The 23213-nt window shown below is 27.1% G+C and overlaps 2 protein-coding genes across 20 annotated transcripts in view; one reads left to right on the top strand and one right to left on the bottom strand.

Moving 5' to 3' along the window:
- LOC107455963 (uncharacterized) overlaps positions 1-5247 on the bottom strand; it is an 88999-nt gene extending 83752 nt beyond the window's left edge. For 11 of the 17 annotated variants that reach the window (XR_001585648.4, XR_006225232.3, XR_011636586.2 and 8 more), the window contains exons 1-3: positions 5089-5230; positions 4244-4494; positions 2831-2941 (exon numbers count right to left, since the gene is read on the bottom strand). Coding sequence is in view for 10 of the 17 variants with exons in the window: in XM_016073696.4 (XP_015929182.2) it covers positions 2831-2941; positions 4244-4482 (350 nt within the window). In the remaining 7 variants the exon portion in view is untranslated. Of the gene's footprint in view, positions 1-2830; positions 2942-4243; positions 4495-5088 lie in introns of all 17 variants that reach the window. The other 6 variants (XM_016073699.4, XM_071179802.2, XM_016073697.4 and 3 more) reach the window with 3 other exon arrangements.
- Positions 5248-5365: 118 nt separating this feature from the next.
- Positions 5366-21767, top strand: thoc6 (THO complex subunit 6). Of its 3 annotated transcripts, none has more exons than XM_016073725.3 (13): positions 5366-5665; positions 6669-6799; positions 8425-8501; positions 8586-8637; positions 8887-8976; positions 9081-9129; positions 11226-11303; positions 13144-13246; positions 14697-14749; positions 14852-14920; positions 16358-16471; positions 20330-20455; positions 21584-21767. In XM_016073725.3, the coding sequence occupies exons 2-13, from the start codon at positions 6693-6695 to the stop codon at positions 21677-21679; spliced, it is 1014 nt and encodes a 337-aa protein (XP_015929211.1). In that variant the 5' UTR covers positions 5366-5665; positions 6669-6692; the 3' UTR covers positions 21680-21767. The 3 variants fall into 3 exon arrangements, with proteins under 3 accessions (XP_015929211.1, XP_071035905.1, XP_042898942.1); XM_071179804.1 differs by having other exon boundaries at positions 5503-5861; XM_043043008.2 differs by having other exon boundaries at positions 5532-5672.
- The last annotated feature ends 1446 nt before the right edge of the window (positions 21768-23213 follow it).

The raw sequence follows: 23213 nt of genomic DNA on the forward strand, positions 1-23213 counted from the left end.
ATGGCGACGTGAGTCGCATGCAATGAACATTTGAAGGTGAATACATGGTAAGAGGCCATTGCTCACATAATGCTGCGCGACTTCAGTGGGCTAGATGTCACTAAACGTGGACAGTTGCTGACTGGCAGAATCTAACTTGGTCTGAAGAATCACATTCATTCTTGCCTTTATTCAAATGGCGCAGGTTGTTGAGTGCACCGAAGACCAGATGAAGCATTTTATCCTGAAAGTGTGCAAGGTCAGGTTCAAGTCGGAGGTGGGTCTATCATGCTTTGCGGGTGTTTTTCTTATTATGGATTGGGCCTCCTCACTGAGGTGGCCACTAACATGAACCAACATGTTTATTTGAACATTCTGGGTGATCAGGTGTCGCCTTTCAGTCAACATCTTCATGAAGAGTATACTGTCAATACCCTTATATTTCAAGACGACTACATTAAAGTTGTTCGGATTGGAAGAATATGTTAATGGTTTTCTGAACACTCAATTACATCTTGACTGGCATGCAAGATCACCTGGCTTGAACCCCATTGAAATTTGTGGGACATGTTGGAACAACGGGTAAAATGCTGAAATCAGCATCCTTGCAATTTTGTAGATTTGCATGATCAAATCATCAGAGAGTGGCTTAAACTGGATTCACTTCCTAACTGAATCCAGGAGGTTATACATATACCATGTTACACGTTATTAAATATTTTTCACAATTTCTCTAACAGTGACTAATTTTTTTGTCCGGTGTGATTACTTCAGAATAATGAAAACTATTAGCAGGAGAATTATACTTTGCACTTATATACAGGGTATCAACTAAATCTTGATTTTTTTTAAATCCATGACTTGTACCAATAACTTTCTATGACTTACACGAGTTAATATATTATTTTTCAATATAATCTAAAAAAGGTCGGAACAAGTGTAACTTCCTTTCTAAAAAACAATATTGTTTTATTTGAGCAGTACTTTGTGCATTTTTTTAATAAGTCAATTTAAACAATAGCTGTAAAAAAGAACTAAACAAATCGAAAAACAAATAACCCAGTAACTAATGGTGACAAATATACAAATTAGAACAAAGTTTTTAAAATACTTAATGCCTTTTAAGAAAATTTATAAAGTAAAATCCTTATATCTCACAAAACTCAAATATGCTTTTTTTTAAAGGTTAACTCTAGAAATTATTGTTAACTTTATATAATAAAAATTATAACATTATTCCATATACTATCAAATTAATTTAAACATATAAAAAAAAAACATAAATTAATTTAGAAAAATAACATTTCAAATTCTAAACAAACATAATACTAACTTCAAAATTTTTCAAACTTAAAACATTTAAAAAATAGAATACTAAAATTAGCTTATTTTGCTCTAACCATTTTAGCTGAATAAATTTCTTGCTTCAATATAAAAAAATTCTTCTAAATAAAACTGCATATAAAAAATGTAAACATAATAATTCTATGGCTATTGAGCTATATTGTTTTATGTACAAGAACACTCTTACAACAAAAACACAAATACTTCAAACTTTATACTTACTATTTATTTTGTGTGTTTTGTTTTTATACATTGTATTTATACAGTAGAGAACCGATTATCCGGAACGATCGGGACCATCGCTATTCCGGATAACTGATTTTTCCCGTTATCTGAATTGCTACAAAAAACCATTTTTTTATTGCTAAACCCAACTAAAAAATATATATATTTGGAAATAATCTTAAAAAGAAGAAAAAACGATGAAGTGATACACTGATGATTATTTTCAAAATGACGGTAAGGTAAACATCTTTCAAAAAAGAAAGAAAAATCGAAAGAAAATTTATCGAATTTCGTTCCGGTTTTTTGGTTTTCCAGTTTTCTGATTTCTGGATAATGGGTTCTGTACTGTATCATAAAAAAATTGCCAATAATATGATACAGAAAATGAAATTCTTAGATATGTACGGTAAATAAAGATGCTTTTATCAAATAGTGATTAAATATGAAAATAATGATTAATAAAAATATTTTAAGCATTACTTTATTTATATAAAAAATAAGAATAAAATACAAATAAAATTTTTAAAAAATAGAACTGCGGTACCCAACACTTGAAACCCTGTGCTTTCTTGCAATCTTGGTAAGTAGGTAGAATAATTAAAGAATGGGAAAATAACGTTGTTTTGTACATAACAAACCAGGAAATGAGTTTAAAACAGGATCGACGGCTTTAACACCCAAAATCCATGATGAATTGGGAAAGTCCATAATTTTTATATTTTTCATTGAAAATTATAACTTTTAATGACCAATTTTGACCTAGGTCAAAATCTGAGACTTTCCAGGATTTTCAAAAACTGATGTATAGGTGTGTGAATACACTGCATATACTCTTATATATGAAGATCAGCCACTCATCTATATTAAATTTTGAAATAGTTTTAAAATACGTATCTTACAGATTATTTTTGTTTTGCTTTTACAATTAAAGATTTCAAAGAAAATTAATTGCACTAAAATTATAAATTTTTTGTAGCTATCTACTTCTTTGTCAGAAAATATAAGATTTCGGCTATTTATTTGAAATAAGATTTCATATTATTACATTTTGAAGCTTGCTGCTAATGCTGAAGCAATTTTCAAGTTTTTTCAAAAATTATATAATCTCAATATAATCTAAATCAATGAAGTTTAAGAAGTTTTGCTGAACAACAGTGAAGAGCTGGTGAAGACACTGATAAAAAAAAAGCATAGCTTTTAAAAAAAACTGAAATTTTTCTTTAAAAATAAGTAATAATTTAAAAAAAATATTTATATTGTTTTATAATTCAGAAAAACTTACAGAGGACGTCCAAATTCATCTTTTGGAATCTCTTTTTCACCACCACCATCTTTTTCTAAGAGCATTTTGCGAAAAAATGCTACCTTTGCTTCGATTTCCTCATCGGGATACCTGAGAATAAAATAAATATTTTAGTTGCAAAACATAAAATTTTCTCCTATAAATAATTCACGCATTTCTTGATAAAAATTTTTATTAAATATTTTTTTAATAATACACCTTTATTAATCTTTAGTGGAGAAATTTAAGTTTAGAATAAAAATTCCTTTTTCTTTCTTTTCTTCCAAAAAATTATCCACCCCTTAAAAATTCCAAGAAAATACTGGATGTTTTTTGTTGGTGAGCTAAAATTAATTGCAGCTACCAAATACACCTTGCTATTCTTTTTTCCTTTGAGAATTCAAAAAGAGAAAAACAAATTCTTTCAATTAATTTTTTTTAAATATGGACAATGTCTTATAAAATTTTAAATTGCTTCAAGACCCAATTTTGATTTCAATAGTGAGAGCATTAAATTGTATGAATAAAGAGAAAAACCAGTATTACTAATTCACCTTTAATTATTCAATAGTACATTTCTTTAAGTGCATTATTGAAGTAAAACTACAAAACAATTCTAGAAATTATAATTAATACTTAGCATACATTCAGAAAGCTTACAGTGATTTATTTGAATATTGATTTAACTACTTAAATGAACTTCATATTTTATATGCTCAGCTTTTTCTATAATTAAAATTACATTTTACATTGCTTTAAGATCTATAATTGAAAAAAGAAATGATAAATGTACATAGTTAGAATTTCCACGGGTCTGTCTAGGTTTTTCTGAAAGGTACCTATTTTGTGAAAATTTCGACATAATTTGTGAAAAATTATTATTAACTTTTATTAAAAAATCAACACAAAAGTATGGTAAAAAATTAATTAATTGTTTCTTATGCGATACAAAAATAAAATTTTAAGAAAAAGTATTTTGTGAAACTTTGTTGTGGTGTTTCGTTTTTCCTGAAGTTGAATTTGTTAAGGTACCGCTAAACGGTAGTAAATTTGGCCTGGAAAGATCCCTGATTTCATACCTATCAAAGAAATAACTTATGAAGAAAAAAAATGTGGAATTGTGTAAGAAAAAAAAATTTGAAAAAGTTTATTAAAAACTTTCAGTTTTTAAAAGTAGCCTGCATTGAAATATAGAGGTTAATCCAAGTTTTATCTTTCTGGGGTGCCAATTTTTGTGATAAAAAATATTTTTGTAAATAATAGCATTCTTCACAAAAATTTACATAGAATAAAAGCTATTTACATTTAGATATTACACTTAAATAATAGCAAAAAAGTGGAAAATTGTAAAGAATGAAGTTAGATAAAACGGATTGAATTTATTTGAACCATTGTAATAAATCTAATACATACCCTTGCTCTTCCATTAATTCTTGCATTTCTAAACATTTTAGTTCGATGGTGCGCTTTCTTTCATGAGCCAATATCCCTTGATTTGGTTTTTTATTCGATAAAGCATCAAGTTTTTTAATGTCTTCTTCAGTTTTATAATTAACTTTCTCTCGACTTTTGGGGACAAATGACATGTTTCTTTGAACATAACCATTTGTGCCACTCCCTCGAGGGGTCTGTAGTCCAATTCCATTATACATATCAGCACACTACTGAAATAAAATATTAAAATAATTGCTAACAATAAATAGAAACTTATCACTGCTGACTATTTTATAGACAAAAACAGAAAGTAGAGTTTTGATCAATGATTAATAAAAATTAAGTTATAAGATTAATTACTTGTTATTTAGAGACATTACAGTACAAAATCATTAAAAACTTTCCAAAGGATAAAATTAATTGATTTAAGTAAGAAGATCGCTTACTAAATACGTTATAGCATTAACATATCAATGAAAAATTCAAAAATTCTATTTATCCTTGATATATTTCATTGGTAAATCATAGTACGGTCTAAAAAGTGCAATTTTAACAATTCATTGCAGCAATAAGAAATACTGTAAACTAAGTAAAATAATATTATTTACAATCGCACATTTAAGAAAATTGAACTAATAAGAATAAATAAAATGAGTGAATATGGAGGAAAAAGATAATATGGACTAAACTAAATATTGAAAAGAGTGACAGTTAAATCTATATTACTCATAGGTTGCAAATTTAAGAATTCCCTACATTAGTTTCGAAAAGTAATAGCTCGGTTGATATAATTATTAAATAGTATAGATCATATAAAAACGTACAAATATGCTACCCTTACAGTAGAAATTTAATCAATTGCTACGAGCTGAGACAGACACGACAAACAACAACAAAAAAGAACTTCGTCAATAAAAAAACAAATATATTAAAGTTGCCATATTCAGATAAAAATATACCAATAACTACTGATGCCAGGTGTTTATTTTAAATACCATTCTTGCTGCTCATGCAATTTTTTTTGTATTTTGTGAGAATGCAGTTTTAGTTCTAACGAGAAAAAAGAGCTGAAAGCTAATTTAAAAGTTAAGAAGAAATGAAGCAATTACCATTCTAAATATGAACTGAAAAATATGTTTCAACTGAGTTTTTAAGTTTTAAAAAAATTTTACGTACAACTCTTGGATTTATGAACTTTTCCAGTTTATTAAGTACGCTATATTGATTCGGATCAGTACGGCTGTACATGTTCCATGAAGATTTGTTTTGAAATTTTCGTAAACAATTACAAAATTCACTTATATCCTAGCAATAATCAATCTTATTTTGCAGCAAGTTCAAATCTTATGTTGCAAAGAAAGAAAATTTAAGCATCTCCACCTGTTTAAAACAATTAATCAAGTATATTGTAAATTTTCCTTATTTTTTTTTAATAACTACGTAATTTCTTCCGTTTATAACTAAAAGAATCGAAGACAGATGAATTTTGTTATATAATCTATTCATTTTCAAATCGTATAAATGACGTAGCTTTCAATATAAATTTTATTCTGTGGGGATTTAATTACAGACTATGTCAACCTTCATCTATCAAAAGGTACCTCAAGATAGAATCAAGTTAACATGTCTCATATACTAATGAATTGGTATTCAATATTTATAGTGGTAGTTACTCCACATTACTCCCTTTCTAGACTTTTATCTGTGATAGAATTCGATGATTGAATGCCACTAGTTGCTGTTTTTATTTATTTATTTATATCATTTTTGCTCATTATAATTTTTTTCAGTTTTTAATTTTATTTATTTATTATTTTTTCTTATAGCATTTCACTCATAATTTTTTTCTTCTCAATTTTTTATTGTTTTGTTAACCGGGAGACTTTATTTACTTCACCGGATTTTTTTTTTTTTTTTACTGAGCAGTATTTTTTTTAGCAAATTAACTGATTTAATACGGACCATCCATCATGTTGGCGAGTTCATATCACATCCGTAGTTCACCAATGAGGGGTTATAATTATAGACTATCTCAACCTTCATCTATCAAAAGGTACCTCTTGATAGAATCAAGTTAACATGTCTTATATACTAGTGAATTGATATTCAATATTTCTAGTGGTTGTTACGCCACAATTCTTAAAAGCTAATTTTTTTGAAAGGCATAATTCTTATAATCTTTTTGTTAATATTGTTTTATATCATATTCTGATATCATTTTTGTATCAAATTTACCTATATAAAATTTTCATAATAGTTTGTTTTGTTAACTGAAATAAACAAAAGGTATTGGAACCTTAAAGAAAAAAATTTTTTTCCTTTTCAATTTAAAGCAAATTTTTTTAATGTTATTTATGAATGATTTTATTGATATTTTATTGCTTTCTATTCATCTTATATTTAGATACTTTGATATAGCTATTTCTTCATGGAGCAGCTTAAACAGTATTATACAAATATTTATTCTGTTGCTTATTCTTCATGTGGGCATTATCTTGTTGCTGGTAATACATATGGAGACATTGCTATCTTTAAGTAAGCATTTTAATTACCATATCTTTCGTTTAAGTTTCTTATTTACTGGTTTATTAGATAAAAATTATTTTTCATTTATAATTAACCTTTATATTTTTTAAGAATTATATAAGTTTGTATCTTTATCTCATAACTTAAAACTTCCCCAATGGGAAGTACTTTTGAATAACTTGTATGTTTCGTTTCAAATATAAAACCCCACACCCCTACTTGAAATAGTTGTACCTTGTTACCATAGTCACCGCCACAGGTCCAGACGAATGGCTAGGGTAGTTCTTACTTTAGACAAACTATAGGTATCCCGTTATACAAAACTGTTTTTAAATAGGTAATACAGTAATCAGCCCTTTCTTGAAAACAAATTCAATACAACATTAAAATCTACGAGAACAAAGTTAGTTTATATAATAAATGAAAAAACTTTTCATTTATTATATAAACTAGCTTTGCTCGCAATTTTATAAACATAATTTTACTATTTCTCTAGAATAAATATCTTTTTTTTTATCTTCTTGTGGATGTTTCCTTTAACTATCAACAATGAACTTCTTAGTGTGTAGAACCTGCATGCAGAAAATAAAAGGATAAAACTTTCCTCTAACAAAATAACAGTTTCAGGATTATTGTAAAATATTTTAATCAATTCTTCATAATTTAAGTTACACCGTGCTTTATTCAAGTAAAGTAAGCATTTTAGGAATAGTAATTTTACTTTCTAGTAGTATTGCATTGTTAACCACGGTTTCCATGACCTGGAGAAAAAAAAGGAATGGTAGCTAAGATACATGGGTGCCTCTCTTTAGTCCTGCGGACTGAAATGGTTTTGAGAAAAAATCAGTGGACTGAATTTCATCCTCAGATTAATATTTATTTCCATTTTTTTTTTTCAAATCAAAGTTTTCAAAAAATAAGTAAAGTTTACATTTTAAAAATGCAACAAAAAAATTCTGTTACGATAAAAAAATTAATAACTTTTATGAAAATATTGCTATTTTTCATAATTATTACAAATGATCAAGTAATGATGTCACACCACTATGAAAGACGACAATTTTATAGACGAACTTCAAAATCTGATTGCGTATACAAAATTTGTAATATTAAAACTAAATCTAAATTTTCTCCCTCAAACTCTAAATGTTCTTTAGAAACTCAAAATTTTCTTTTGAGTTGCATTCATCGAAATGTTTCAAGGCTACTGAAAAAGGCTTAAATTTATCTTTCCTTTGTGGATTATATTATTCCCAAGCTATTTTTTGCTCTCATGTATATTTCCTTTAAATTAAATACTTATTGATAGCTTAAAACATCCAGATATATCTCATTTTTGCTACCATTATAAAAAAAATTATAGACCATGGGAACCCTGATAAATCTCCTGTGTTTATTTATTGCCAACATTGCCTAATTCTTTTTAACAAAGTTTACATGAAAATTTTCTTAGTTGGTAAATTCTATACTCTGTTGAAGGAAAACTGATTGCAGAAATAAACATAAAGGTTTGTTATTTATTGCCCACATAGCCTACTTCTGCCAGTTCGTCTTTGAATTCAAGATAATTTTGACATTTGATTCTTAGTTTTGTTATTTTTTTAAATAGTATTGAAGTTTTTTGTTTTTTTCAGTTTATCTCCATACCTGGAAAAAGATGATTCAGAACAATTTGAAGAATTGCATAAATATCCTTACTATAAGTTTAAAGGTAAATGTAAAATTTGCATACATTCATTACATCATAGTGTTAGTTTTGATTTAGTATGTAATAAAACATTTTTATTTTTTACAGCTCATGATGCCCCAATATATTCTATTGTCTCCAACAAACAGTTAATCATAAGGTAATAAAATGAAAAATACTTATTTTTTGTTAAAATTAAAAATTGTAATCTTTGTTTTAAATATTTCAATTCAATTTGTTTATTTTAATAAACAATTAAGATTTATAAATTAATTGAAAGTTTCAATATTTTGTTTCAGTTTTTCAATTTTTTTAAGTTTTCTTATTTAAATAGTTTCCTTTTTGTTTATTTTTTATTGACTTATATGTATATAATTAACTTCCCATTATTAAAATTTTCACATTTTAGTGGTGGAGTTGCTGAATTAAAAGTCTGGAAATGGTCTGACGTTAAGAAGAAAAATGCTAAGTCATGTTGGAGCTTCACAATACCACAAGGGTATTTAAAATTTAATAGTTTAACACAAATTTTGTATTGTGCTTTAAACATTTATTTATTTTTAAAATGAAAATTAATTATTTCTTTATCCCATTTTGTTTCAGTGATAGCTTGGTGAAGCCAGAAATAAATGCTATGGTCCTCAGTAAAAAAGTAATTAAGTGTTTTTGTTAGTAAATTTATGTTTCCCTAGGATTAAATTTAAAATAAGTAAACATAATTATGAGTAATAAAAAAGTTTTTTGCTTTACTTGTTTATGCGTAAAATATAAAATAAAATTTTTTTAATCCAATGTATGAAAGATCAAAAAAAGATTAAATACAGTTAATCAGATAATGCCATGAGAATTAAAATTCTTCATACCCTGGATGCAGATCATTTCTGTGAAAGGCTGCATAGAAATGAGTTTGTGAAAATGGAACAGCTGGCTGCTGAAAGCAGCTAGTATCTATTGTCTATAACACTTATATTCTATTCAGCATTGCTAATTTTGATTAAAATTGTACTGAATAAATTTTGATTTTTATATAAAATCGTGCCTAATTGAAGTTTGATGTATTTTTTAATTAAGGAAAGGTACAATATTGATACATTAAGACTATTTATTTGATCAATTGATATTTCATTAACTGCAGAGCCTCCTCTGGTGACTAAAATGCAACTATTTTCTACTAAAAACAAGGAGAAACAGCTATGACTACTATTTTATGCAAAAAACAGCTAAAAAATATTTATAAATAATTGTTGGCAAACAGGGTTATTGCATGGAAAGTAATTGTGAGGGTATTGTAATTTGAAAATCCATGTGACAAAGGCTTAAAAAACAATAACTATCTGCTGAAAAATGAAAGCATGTAATACAATGTAATAATCAGGAATCAAGCACATCAGAAAGTAATTATTCTACCTAAATTCATGTGTTCTAATATATTTAAAATATTAGATTTTCGATAAACGTGTAAATGCTCAGAAAGATAATAAACAAATGCAAAAGACTTTCGGAAAGCAATGTAGAATTGTGATGCAATCATCGCAAATCAAGTGTGTCAAAATGTGATTAGTTTGAAATTTGTTTGTTGTAATGACATGGAATTAAAATATCAAAGTTTGAAATATCACATGGAAACTGCTAAAAAAGTGATAGGTAACTGACAAGAAAAAGATGGGATTAATGGAGTCAGTGCATTAAGAATTGTAAAAAAAAGTGATTTATAAAATTTCTATTTTGAAAAAGTATGTGGAAATGGCTGGGGAAAAAACACAATAAATAATTGCAGAAAATGTAGTGCGCTCACAATGAAGTCCTTATAAATAAAATGCTTAAAAGAGTTCAAAGTTCATGAGTAATAATTTAGTTCAAAGTTGGTTATTATTATACATATACACATCGTAGGGCTCAATCGAGGTCAAAGAGCATGATGGGAGTGATTTTTTGTAACTTAAGTTTTAACAAGATGATGCTTTGCAAACTTTGCCTAGAATGAACCATGTATTATAAATATGTTCCGAAAAGTCTGCTCTTAATATTTATTTTAAAAATGAAAAGTTTAGACATGAAGAGGATAACACATGAATACTTAAGCGAGGAATGAATAACAATACTATAGAAATCTGGTAAAATGGAGAAAAACGCATGTGATAACAGGTTTATTTGGAAGTTGAAATTCGAAGGTGTTTTTAATAATCGTTTTTCAAATCCTCTCTATTTCCTCATATGCAATCAAACCAGTTAATTGCATTCACTTTCTTTTACTACGATTTGGATTACCCTTTTTGTTTTTTTCCCCAGTTAAATAATATTTTTGCTCCCCCCCCCCCACGAATATGCGTTTTCGTTTTCATTTCTGATAACGATCCTAAATAAAAAATATTAAAAAAACCTTCTAAGGTCAGTTTTTATGAAACATCTCTACTTTCTTAAACTTAATATTATTTTTTTCTCCTTCTACCTTTTGAGCTATTTTTATTATCAGAAGATTCTATTTAGGCTGCTATTATTTATAATTGAAAATGATATTTAGGCTACTATTTTTAACCTTGGGGATTCTAAAGCAACTATTTTTAATACTAGTTTCATTGAAGACCCTGTATCTGCAACAACTGAAATTAAAAATCTTTAATTTCAGTACAAGTATTTATATTTGTAACATTTTTTCATTAGTTTGAAAATTATTACTCTTTTAGTTCTGGTAATTACTGATATATTGTGCTGTAAAGATATATATATTTGAAAAAATTTTATTTTTAGGATGATAATGGACTTTTATATGTAGGTTGTGGAAACAGTAAACTTTATTGTCTTGATGTTGAAAAACAAACGTTATTGGTAAGCATGTTACTGTGAAAAATATAATTTTTTTGATAAATCCCCACTACTGTAAACAATATTATATGCTTATATGTATGTATATATATGAATATTTATTTGTGTGTAACATAAAAAGCTTCAACTAAACTTTTTATGTTATTCCTTTTCTGTAAATCTTTTTCTTAATGTATTATTCAAAATGAAACGCTCTTCCTTACACTTTAAAATTCTTTTAATCTATTTTTAGTTCAAGTATGCATTAATTTCAATGTTTTTCCCTTTTATAACTTGTGAGAAATATATTTTCCAGCGACCAATTTAATTGACCAATTATAATTACTAATATTTCCCTTATTCAAATACGATGAAACATTTTACAGATTTACTTTGCAAGACTTTTCCCTAACTTTTATTGAGGAGTACAACGATTTTGTGTCGCTTGAATGATTGTTCTTTTTCAAATAATTAAATAAATTTTGTGCCCTGTCTATAATCGTTTTCCCTGTCTTATACTCGTTTTTATCCTTCTTCTCGGCAACAATGTTTGATATATATATACATGTGTACATATATATATATATATATATATATATATATATATATATATATATATATATATATATATATATATATATATATATATATATATATATATATGTAAACTGCACATGTTTAAAAATGTGGATGATTCTTCGGAAAATGGCACATTTAAGAGTATGGAACAAGATTTATAAAGTATATGTCTTTTGTAATTGGTAGTATTAAAAAAATTAATCTACACAGTATTGGTAATCATGAAACTTACTTTGGTAATACACTTTACATATATTTGATGAAGCAGTTAATTTTTTATGTTACTTAAGGCAAAGAAGCGATATTTAATTATTCAGGCAAAACCCAGGGTTTCTCTGTAATAAGAAACAAATATCAGAAAACACTAAATGTGGAGTGGCAGAGATGAGGAGGCAGAATCCAGGTTAATGCCAAAATTTGAAAATGGTGTAATGCTTTGCAGGCACGTCTATCCCGTTAATGATTATGAAAATATTGACAAATATAGGCATAATACTGTATTACAGATACAGGAGCTTTATTTATTTTTATGAGTCATAGTTTACAGTACAGAGCCATTAAAAAATTCTGTTTGCAAAAGGGTGCCATGACTCAAAAAAATTTGGAAACCACTGCCATACTTAAAACATTACAAATTCAAAGCAAGCAGTGTGTGCAATCATAAGTTACAAAAAATATTCATATTTTGATTTTAATAAGGGTTATTTAGGGAAGAGTTGCTAGAAGCTCTCAGTAAGAGTTATATTTTATGAAGTGGGGGGAAATTATGTGATTTGATTGACTTCCGTCAAGTGGAATCAATGGTCTGCTGGGACAAGCTTTTATAAAAGGTATTTTTTAAGAAATGCCTTGTTTAATTTAAAAATTGACTTCTTGAAAGGAAATGAATGGGAGTTGAATATTACTGGTGGTATAGTTTGGAATTAATAGAAAATAAAGATATTTTAATATGAATTAATTTATATAGTATTAGAGGTTTTTTATTATGTATTTTATGTATGTGTGATATAATATTTATGTGTTTTTGTAATGTAATATAAAATATTTATGTGTCTATATGTAAAGGATTTTATAGATTCAATATAAAAAAAAATAATGAAAGGTTACTCCATTCTCTTACTTTTTTTTAATTGTAGCTCATTTTTCAATAAATCAATATGTTGTATTTTGTTACTTTGTAGCATTGTTTTTTAAATGTATTTTGTAAAACTAATAAATGTTTGATCTATGCAATACTAATAAACTCTCAGAATATTATGCATCTGTTTAAGCACATTACATTTAGTTTGTTTTAGAAGGACATACAGATAGCATAAATTGTATAGATCTTGGAAACAGTGGTCAAGAATGTGTATCTGGGAGTGAAGATGGTTCGATGAGACTTTGGGGTCTGTTCATTTATCATTTTACGTATTATTTTTAATTTTAAAAGTTTTTTCTCTTCTCTAGACATAGTTCATCCTATAGCCTGTTTTGTTTAATTTATACTTTTATATCATAAATATATAATAAAAATAAATGGCATCTGTTACTTTTATTATTTGTTAAATAAAATTTAAAATTTTGATCAAAATATTTTTAACAAATTTAAAATGGTTAAAGATTTTTTTTTGATGCTGCCAATCTTTAAAAAATTCACTTTTAATTTCTTGATATTATTCTTTTTTTAATTTTAATAATAATAAAATTATATATGTTTGCAATCTTGAGAGGAAAAAAAAGAGAAGAATGTTTTCAGTCTTATGACTAACTTCCACCAAACTTGGACGAAGTGAGAGGTATGATGAAGGTTAAAAAATATAATCTGCATCTCTAGTTCCAACTAAATATTTCTGAAACAATCCTTATAATATGCATATTTTCTATTTTTTCACTTGTTTTTGTGATCCATTTTTCATAGAAAAAAATTAGACATACTCCTTTTTATTTTTGTTGTTGTTTTCAATCCTTCGCAATATAACCTCAACTATATCAAATCCATGAGTCCAAATGCTCTGATAAAGTTATACACCAAAATTGGTCCTAATGTCTTCCATGAAAAATTCCAGACTATCAGGAGTGCTTTTTATTTTTATAATTGTGTTGAGAATTTTTTCAACTTTCGCCTTTGATACAATATTGGATTAGTTCAGCCTAAAAAAAATTTTATTTTGCATTATGGTAATCTGGAAATTACCATAAGCATCATTATCCGTAGATAAATTAATCAAAATATCTTTTACAGTCCATATTTTTCAGAAATGAAAAGGAAACTTTTCTCCAAACCTAGTCTTCAAAAGGAGCTCTATAATTATATTTGTTTTTTAAAGGTTAAATTTTATTCAAAGCCAAATTTTAATCGTAGAAAGTTTATAATGTACCAATTCTGAACGTGGTTCTAATTTTTTACATATAATTTACTTAGTAATGAAAAAGTAAAGTTTTATTTACTGTAGCAAATTATTTTATTTAGGAAATATTTACACAGAATTTTTTTAATTATCTAAATTACCAGGTTAAAAAGAGTATGTTTTCTCATATTTTCTTAATTTTAGAAGTATAATATTTGTTTTTATGGTTTATTTATCTTTTAAATACTAATTGAAAATGAATAAAATATTTCATTTTATTAATTGCAATACTTGCTAAAGTAATATTAATTTTTAACAAGCGAGCTTTGTTGCACATATGACGTGTATTTTGCTATTTTAACTATGAAGGTTGAGCTAATTTGAAATAACTTTAAATTATCTTTTTGAGCAGAGAACTGAAATATTTCTACTTAGCACAATATTGTTTCTCATTATAAAAATAAATTGTTGAACATTAATATATAATAATTTTGTAATATATTTACAGATGCAAGAAAAGGAGGCAATGCTATTCATGTCCTAGAACCTTACAAGCACAATGTGAGTAAAATCAATTAATGCTTGTTGCGGTAGTTAGAAAAAATTTTAAAAATTAACTAGTAACCATCATCAATCTTTATATTTCCTTTATTAATATTTCAGCTTGTGAATAGACCTGAACAAGGAAAATGGATAGGTTGTGTTGGATTTGATTCTTCTGATGATTGGCTGGTAAAATAAATATATTATACTATTTAAAAGCAATTATGTCATTTATTTTTCTTTCATTTAAGTATATATTAAATTTACAGTTTTCTCAAAATCTGTTCATTGAACTCCTTGATAGTATTACTGTGTTAACTCTTTGGCAAGTAGAAAAAATTTGGATACATTCATTTTTTTTTCACTGATAAATCAATGATATAAAGGGTAATTGATATCTTTGATGAATCAGTCATTTTCTCATTGATTTCATTTTGTTATTATTATATAGCCTGATTTAAAAACATAAATTCTTTTGTATGCACTGAATGTGTTTTTTATTAGCAAGTATTTTTCGAAGCCTCAATTTATTTATATTGATAATTTCATTAACTTATGAAGAATTTCATTTATTGATTTATTTAATATTTTGAGTAATGAAAAGGCACCACAACGCTCTGACATTTAATATTTATATAATTTTTTACGAGTTGCATATGTAAAATTTGAAAGAACTTGGCAAACATTTTGTAAAAATACTGTTTTTTTTTAACAAAAAATATTTTTGTTTGTCAAATTTTCATACTTTGAAAGAATTCTATATTAATGTAAAAGAATCTTATACAATATTTTTAAAATAGGGTAAATGATCAATTCCCTGATTTTTATTTGCAAATGTGTATTTAGCTAGAATATATGAAAAATATTATTGAAACAGATAATTTAAAATGGCGTTGAAACACTGCTTGAAATTAAAATCTGTTTGTCTGGGATTACTAAGATTTCACTCAGAGCAACCACAGAGAGCTCCAAGTTTTAATTATCAGTGGCCCCACGGCCAGCAATCAATGTTAAGGGATGGTATGTTCTTTTGTTTTCAGTTTTGTGTTTTAATCTATGTTTTTGTCATAGAATTGCACAGACCCTCACAATTGTGGACGTTATTATTTTTCCGCATTATAATCTGCATGTAAAAAAAAAAAACTTACAGGGACATGTAAATGGGCCAGTGAAGATTTGTATGGACTGCTAATATTTTCTTAGTTACTGGTTCTTTGCACCTACAACTAAATTTCCAATCGGGTGAAATACATATTTTGCCCTAACACTAATACTTGAAATCAAAAATATTTCTGTTCAGATAGATTTAAATACATATCTGTTCTGAAAAACATAGTAGAGCTTCTTTAAATATAGCTTCTTTTTTTTTATTTGCTGTGAAATTCATTCTTGCTTATCTGATGTATATTAAGAGTTCTATGAAGAAAATTTTCTTTTTTCGCAACCTTATGTGTATAGTTTCACTGAATGATTTTCGTCTAATTTATATTTTGTATAGATTAATTTTAGGAATCAGTACTGACTGCTGTAGTTTCAATGCTGATATAGAAGAATGTAACAACTGATACTCTTACTGAGTATTTAAAGATATCTATAAAAAAAAATTTTTATTCCATGTATTTCCAGGTGTGTGGAGGTGCTCCAACTCTTGGTGTATGGCATATTCGTTCACTTGCTCCATCAACTAGACTAGAAAAACCTGGAATACTTTCATATGTTGCACTTTTCCATGAAGATACTGTTAGTATTAAATATTATTTATTTTTTTAAATCCATGCTCACAACTCCTAACTCTATGTTATTTTGCCAGTTTCTCCTGATTTAATAAAAACAAAAATTTCGTAATTTTTTATATATTTCTAAAAAATATCTATAACTGATAAAATTTCTGACAAATGAAGAAGTGCTTTTAAAAATTGATTTTTTTATTCAATTTCTTACTTCCTTTAATATTTAAATAAGTATTTTTGCTAAATAATGAATTAAACCTCATTTTTAATAATCAAAACTGACGATGATATACTAAATAGATTAAACAAAACCCAAAGCAATTACGCTATTCTTAGTAAATTCTGGAAAAACAAAAACCTAACGAATTCAACAAAAATTAGAATTTTCAATACTAATGTTAAATCTGCCCTACTCTGTGTATCTGATACATGGCACTGCAATAAAAATAACATGAAAAAATTTAATTGTTTAAAAAGAATCTTGCGTATCAAGTGGTTCCATCGAATTTGTAATGCAGAAATTCTTAGAAAAGCGAAACAGAAACCTTTTGAACTCAAAGATAATAAATTTAACTGGAAATGGATTGGTCATATTCTACGTAAACCTAAAAAATTTAAAGTAAAACAAGTTTTTGATTGGAACCCTCTGGGCAATTGAAAAAGAGGAAGACCTAAAAATACTTGGGGCAGTATGATTGTAAGCAAATTAAATACAATGGGAAAGACATAGAGAGTGGCAAAATGTCTGGCTACAAATAGAGTGAGATAGAAATCTATGATAGGAGCCCTATGCTCCAATTGGGAGTGAAGAGGAATTTGTGTGTATGTATGTTTAATAGCCAGTTTGAAGCTTTTCCTTTTTAAGTATTCAAAAAAATAAAAATTTCGAAATTTTTTTACTGTTAAATATTCTAAAGAATATATTGTTAATATCTAAATTAATTCAGTATCTGTTATTACTAAACCTGATGAAAATATTTTTTATTAAAGTCCATTTAATATGAATTTAATCATTAGTGAAAAATATTGCTGCCAATTAAATCTAGAGTTATTGGTGTAATATACTTTTGGTTGTTTTGATATTTTATTGACAATAAAAATCTCTAAATTTCTCTGCATCTAAAATATTTTAGATGGAATTAACACTTGTATATTTAACACAATTTTTTTTTTTTTTTTTTAATCTGATGAATTTTTTCTCTTTTATATCCGTTGCTATGTGTTAATAATAAAATACATAATCTTGTTTATTGTTTGTTTCATATTAGTAGATTCATATAGTTTATATCAGTGGTTCCCAACCTGGGGGCGATCGCCCCAAAGGGGGTGATAGAGCTTCTCAAGGGGGAGATTATCCTTAGGGGGGCGATCAGGGGGCGACGAGTACTCAAAAGATAAAAATTGCTAATAATATTAATAATAAAAGCTATTAGAGATTGAAATTGAAAATATATATGAAACCTATGATTCTGGTGTAGACAAAGAATTATGATAGTTAAAAATTAGAAAAAAATTCAAGTGCAGGATCGTTTTCGTCATACGTTTTGGTATCGCATGCGGAAATCTGATAAGTCACTCTGTTCCTCTCTAAGCAATAATACTGTTTCCAGGCGTATTGATGAGATTGCCGCCGACGTTGAATCAAAACTCATCAAATTTCTGAAAGAAGGTAAATTTGCGTTGCAGATTGATGAATCAACTGTGATAGATAACAAAGCTGTTTTAGTTTACGTGAGATTCATAAATGAGAGTTAGGAGATTAACGAGGAAATGTTGTTTACAAGAACTTGGAACACAGATACAAAAGGATCGTCGATTTTTAAATTGGTCAAAGATTATTTTGAGGTAAAAGAAATTCCTCTCACAAATGTAAGTGCATGGGCAACAGATGGTAACTTTTGGCTGCGAAAAATTGGTTATTTCTGGCAACAATAAAATAAAAGCTAATTTTCCTAATAACCGTTTGTTCCGAGAACTTTGCCATGAAAATGATGAAGATTTCGAATTCCTGCTTCTACATACAGCTGTGAGATGGCTTTCAAAAGGAAACTGAGCCGTTTCTTCGAATTGCTGGATTCGGTTACTGAGTTTCTCGACACCACTGATCTTGTTTTAAGTGAGAGTTTGAAGCAACGTAAGTTGGAAACTGCGTACCTCACTGATAGTTTTGAAAAAATGAAGGAAATCAACGTAAAACTCAAGGAAATAAAATGAACATTATCAAGGCTAAGGGAATCATATCTTCATTCATCGCCAAGTTTGATATCTACTAGTCAAACATTGGTCGCAAAGAGCTAATGCAATTTCCAACTCTTAAAAAGTGTTCAATGGCAGATATCGAGATTCTCGAAAATAAAATCTTAATTTTTACTGATTACCTAGATCAGTTATGGAATCAAGAATTAAAGATTTGAGGAAATTAGAAATTCCGGATTGGATTTTCGATCCTTTCTCTTTTGAAGTTGTGGATAAGCTCACTTCCTCTTTGTAGACTGAGTTTTTAGATTTGAAGTATGACTGTGAGGCCAAAGGCGTCTTTAAAAAATACGGTTACGAGTTCGCTTGGGTAAAGCTTATGGACACTTATCCACAATTGTGGAAGCAAACTGAGCCGCTTCTCATCTCGTTCCCGTCAACATATTTAGTGGAGAGAGGATTTAGTTCTGTCTTCCAGCTGCTCACAAAGCAAAGAGATAGGTTGGACATTTGCTTCAAAGGAGACCCGCGTTTAAATCTGACGAGCATAAAACCTGACATTCAAGATTTAACTTGAAATACACCAAGCACAGGGCAGTCATTGAAGTGGTAAAAATGTACTTTCTCCCTCTTCATTTTTTTTCCTCAAATTTTAGTTGTTAACGTTCTAACTTTTTCTTGATTACATTAAAATATGAATTTAAAAAATGTACTTTTGTTTTGATTATTCCGTTTTAAATATCATTTCTTTTTGAAAAAAAAAGATGCACAATTGTTTTTTTAATTAATAAAAATGACAGGATAAATGTGCCTCCTTATTTGCATTACAATTTAAATTAAAATCAAATAACATAGCATATTTTCAGTGTTTGGTTGCTCACAAGCAACAATGAATGTTTTTTTGAGCAAAAAGAGAAAGGGGCGATATGTGTCAGCCAACCCCAAGAGGGGGCGATGGTCCACAAAAGGTTGGGAACCACTGGTTTATATCATGTTCATTTAGTGTGGAAAGTTTCTTATTTTGAAGAAGTGAATATTTTTATTCATATTATGAATTATAATCTTTTTCTATAAGTTGGACTGTGCATATTGCATTTTCCTTAATCTGTTCTGAGTAATTACTTCAAAGTCAATTTAATTTAATACCTAATAGTAATTTAATTTAATACATGATAGTTAATCTATTACTGATATAGATTTAAATTAAGTCTTTTATTTTTGCATTAAATTATATGGATAAGGGTTTTTTTTCCTCTTAAAATATAAAAAAAATTCCATTTAATTTATTTATACTAGCTAGCAGCTCTAAGAAAATTTTTGCTTTACTAATTTTTTTGAATCTTATTATTAAATTATGCAATGACCATTTATAAAAAGTGCTGTAAAATTTTAAGATTACATTTTAATTTTAGTTGTAAATGGAAAAATTTTCATATTATGAATTGTTATCTTTTTCTTTAAATCGAACTGTGCATATTGCATGGTTCTTAATCTGTTCTGAGTAATTACTTCAAAGTCAATTTCATTTAATGCATAATAGTTGAATAACTTTATAGAGAAATTATTATTTTCAATAACAGTCATTGCGACTTACGGCAGAATTAAATTTGTAGATTTATAAATTTTGGTCATTGTAATACTAAGCTATACATAACAAACAATTTTGTAATAGATAATATCTGGTGGCTCTGAACCATTTATCAATCACTGGAGTTTAGATGGAAAGCTTAATATTGAAGTCCCGTCTTCGTCATCAAACATCTTCACCATTGGAGTAAATTCGAGTCCTACACAGCAGGTAAGGAAAAAAAATTACCCTTCCATTTAGTGACTTTTCTTTTAAGCGGTTTTTCTGAAGAAAGAAATTTGCCTACTTCAATATATATAAGAAATCAAAAAGATTATTCCAATCGAAATAGAATAGGACAGATTATTATTTTAAACTTAAGATAATCTAAATTCAAATAAGTAGAGAACCGATTATCCGGAACGATCGGGACTATTGCTATTCCGGATAACTGATTTTTCCGGTTTTCTGAATCGCTACAAAAAGCCGTTTTTTTAGTGTTAAACCCAACTAAAAAAAAAAAAAATATTTGGAAATAATCTTAAAAATAAGAAAAAACAATGAGATAATACACTAATGATTATTTCTGAAATGATGGTAAGGTAAACATCTTTCAAAAGAGAAAGAAAAATCCTAAAATCTTATGAGGAAAATTTTTTTTAAAAAAAATTGCGGGGAAATTTATCGAATTTCGTTCCGGTTTTTTGGTTTTCCGGTTTTCTGATTTCCGGATAACGGGTTCTGTAGTGTAGAATTATTTGCACATTTTGAAAAAGCAAAATTATTTTTAATGACTTGAGACAAAATGACAAAAATTAAAAGTTGTTTTATGACTTAATAAAGGGTATTTTCATTTAATTATTTATTAAAATTGTTTTATGGTATTTTTATTAAAGTTAGCGGTACTCTGCTGCTGTTGAATGGTCTGACAGTCGAAATTGTACTAAATATGAACAAAAAGGGCCAAGTATGATATGGATAAAAGAATTTTCTTGAGACAAAAAAAAAATGAGTTCTAAAAAATTGCTGATTGGGAAAAATATGGTTCCGATGGTTGACATCCATTTATTGCTGTATAATATTTTCTGTTTTATGTGTTCCCTAATTTCTTTTGGGGAAATCTCTTTCCCGAAATCGCCTTTTGTTTCCTCCCATTTTTTTCTTTCTATTTTATAGTTAGGTAACCATGTTCTAAAGCTGCAGAGGCCTTATATTAGTGTTAGCTTAAAATTTAAAAGAAATAAAAACACTATATCAATGAATAATTTTGATATTTTTGATTTTTTAAATAATATATATATATATATATATTTAATACTAATTGGTACTAATTTCCATTTCCTTCCTAATCATTTCTAGATTTTAGCATCAGCTGGAAGTAACTACAAGATTGACCTCTGTACAGATTTTCGATATAAAGATGTAGCTTTATATTTTTGTAATAACTCTGAATAATGTTATTTGTGAAGTATTTCATTTTTTCTTTCATACACTCTTTGTTAAAAACATTTCACATGTAAATAAATAATTTATATGTTTTTAATTTTCCTATTTGTATCATGTATCGAGTTGACTTTAATTTACAACAAATCTATGCCGACTATTGCAGGTATCAAAAATAAAAAGCTTTTGAAAACTATGAAATCGGTAAATTTCTGGTATTTTCTAATACTTGTCAATGAAACACTTATTATAAATAAGCTTTTCATGCAATTTGTAAACAAATTGTTAATTGTTTAGACAAACTAATTTGATTTTAAATTATTTTGAATTTCTATTCTTATATATTTTTGATACATTCAAGCTTATTTTATGTGTATATATATATATACACACAAAAAAAAAGTTTTTAGAATCTCAACATGATCTACACATTTTATTTTAATATAATGAGAAAAAAGTGTCTTTACCGTTATTAAAAAAAATTTGAGACAAGGAAAATCATCACCACATGTTGGTATCTTTGCTGATTTAAAATTTTAGATGTTCTGCTGGTTATTTTAAACTTAATACATTTTTTATATACTGAATAATGTTTTTTAATTATTGATAAACCAAGCAAAAAAATTTTAAGGCCTGTTTGTATGATCCAAGCTCTTGTGTCCAAGATCTTGAAGAAATTTCTTGATCCAGAAAATTGAACAAGTTGTTGATATAGTCCAATTTCTTGAATACCCCTTATTGATTATATGAAAAGCTTGTTGATGTGTAGACAGTTCATCTCTTGGTTTACTTTGTGACAGGAGACACTATTTTATTTTAATTTTTACTTCTCTAAATTTTTTTAGTCTTTTTCTCTCAAGCATCCATTGTTCTTAAAAATTGTTTGAATTCTTTATTTACTCTCGGAAAATGAAAAACTAATTCAAAACAAAAAGATTTAAATAAAAGAAAAAAACGCTGTTCAATCAATTCTCCAATCTTTTGCTTTGTTTATAAATGTTTAAGTAGTTTCTGTATTTGATGATAGAATATTATATTCAGATTTTAAAAATGAGAATACAAAACTTGTTTTTAATAATAAATAATATTTTTCACAAAAAGCTGAATCCCATTCAAAAAGCATTTTCAATTCTCATGTAACTTAATTTTTTCTCTTTTAGTTAATTTAATTATATGACTTTTATATCAATTGAAAATAACTTTTGATATACTTTTACTGCTTCTAAGATTGTTTGTAACTATTATCAAAATAGTTTTGATAAATATATTATTCTCTTCCATAATTTGTGTGTTGTGACGATGGAATATTAAGATTACTTGAGTATTGAAATTCTGTAGAATTTCCAACTTCCTGTTATAGCAACTTTTATTGTATATTTTGAAAGCCGACAAACACATTAAGATGTTTTAATTGAATTTTTGAATCAGCCAGATCAATTATATTTAAATTAACTCAATTGATAAAATAAAAAAAATTACAATTGCCTAAATTATTTATTAGCTATTATTTGAACAAGAATACTACAATATATCACCAGAGTCTATT

This window comes from Parasteatoda tepidariorum, chromosome 1 (genome assembly GCF_982258835.1).
Source record: "Parasteatoda tepidariorum strain Cologne lab strain chromosome 1, Ptep-v5.0, whole genome shotgun sequence".
NCBI classification, from domain to species: domain Eukaryota; kingdom Metazoa; phylum Arthropoda; class Arachnida; order Araneae; family Theridiidae; genus Parasteatoda; species Parasteatoda tepidariorum.

Coding starts and splice junctions, on each gene's coding strand:
- thoc6 (XM_016073725.3), top strand. CDS start 6,693: ATGGAGCAGCTTAAACAGTATTATACAAATATTTATTCTGTTGCTTAT. Junction 14,921..16,357: donor ATTCTTCTGATGATTGGCTG/GTAAAATAAATA, acceptor ATGTATTTCCAG/GTGTGTGGAGGTGCTCCAAC. Junction 20,456..21,583: donor ATTCGAGTCCTACACAGCAG/GTAAGGAAAAAA, acceptor AATCATTTCTAG/ATTTTAGCATCAGCTGGAAG.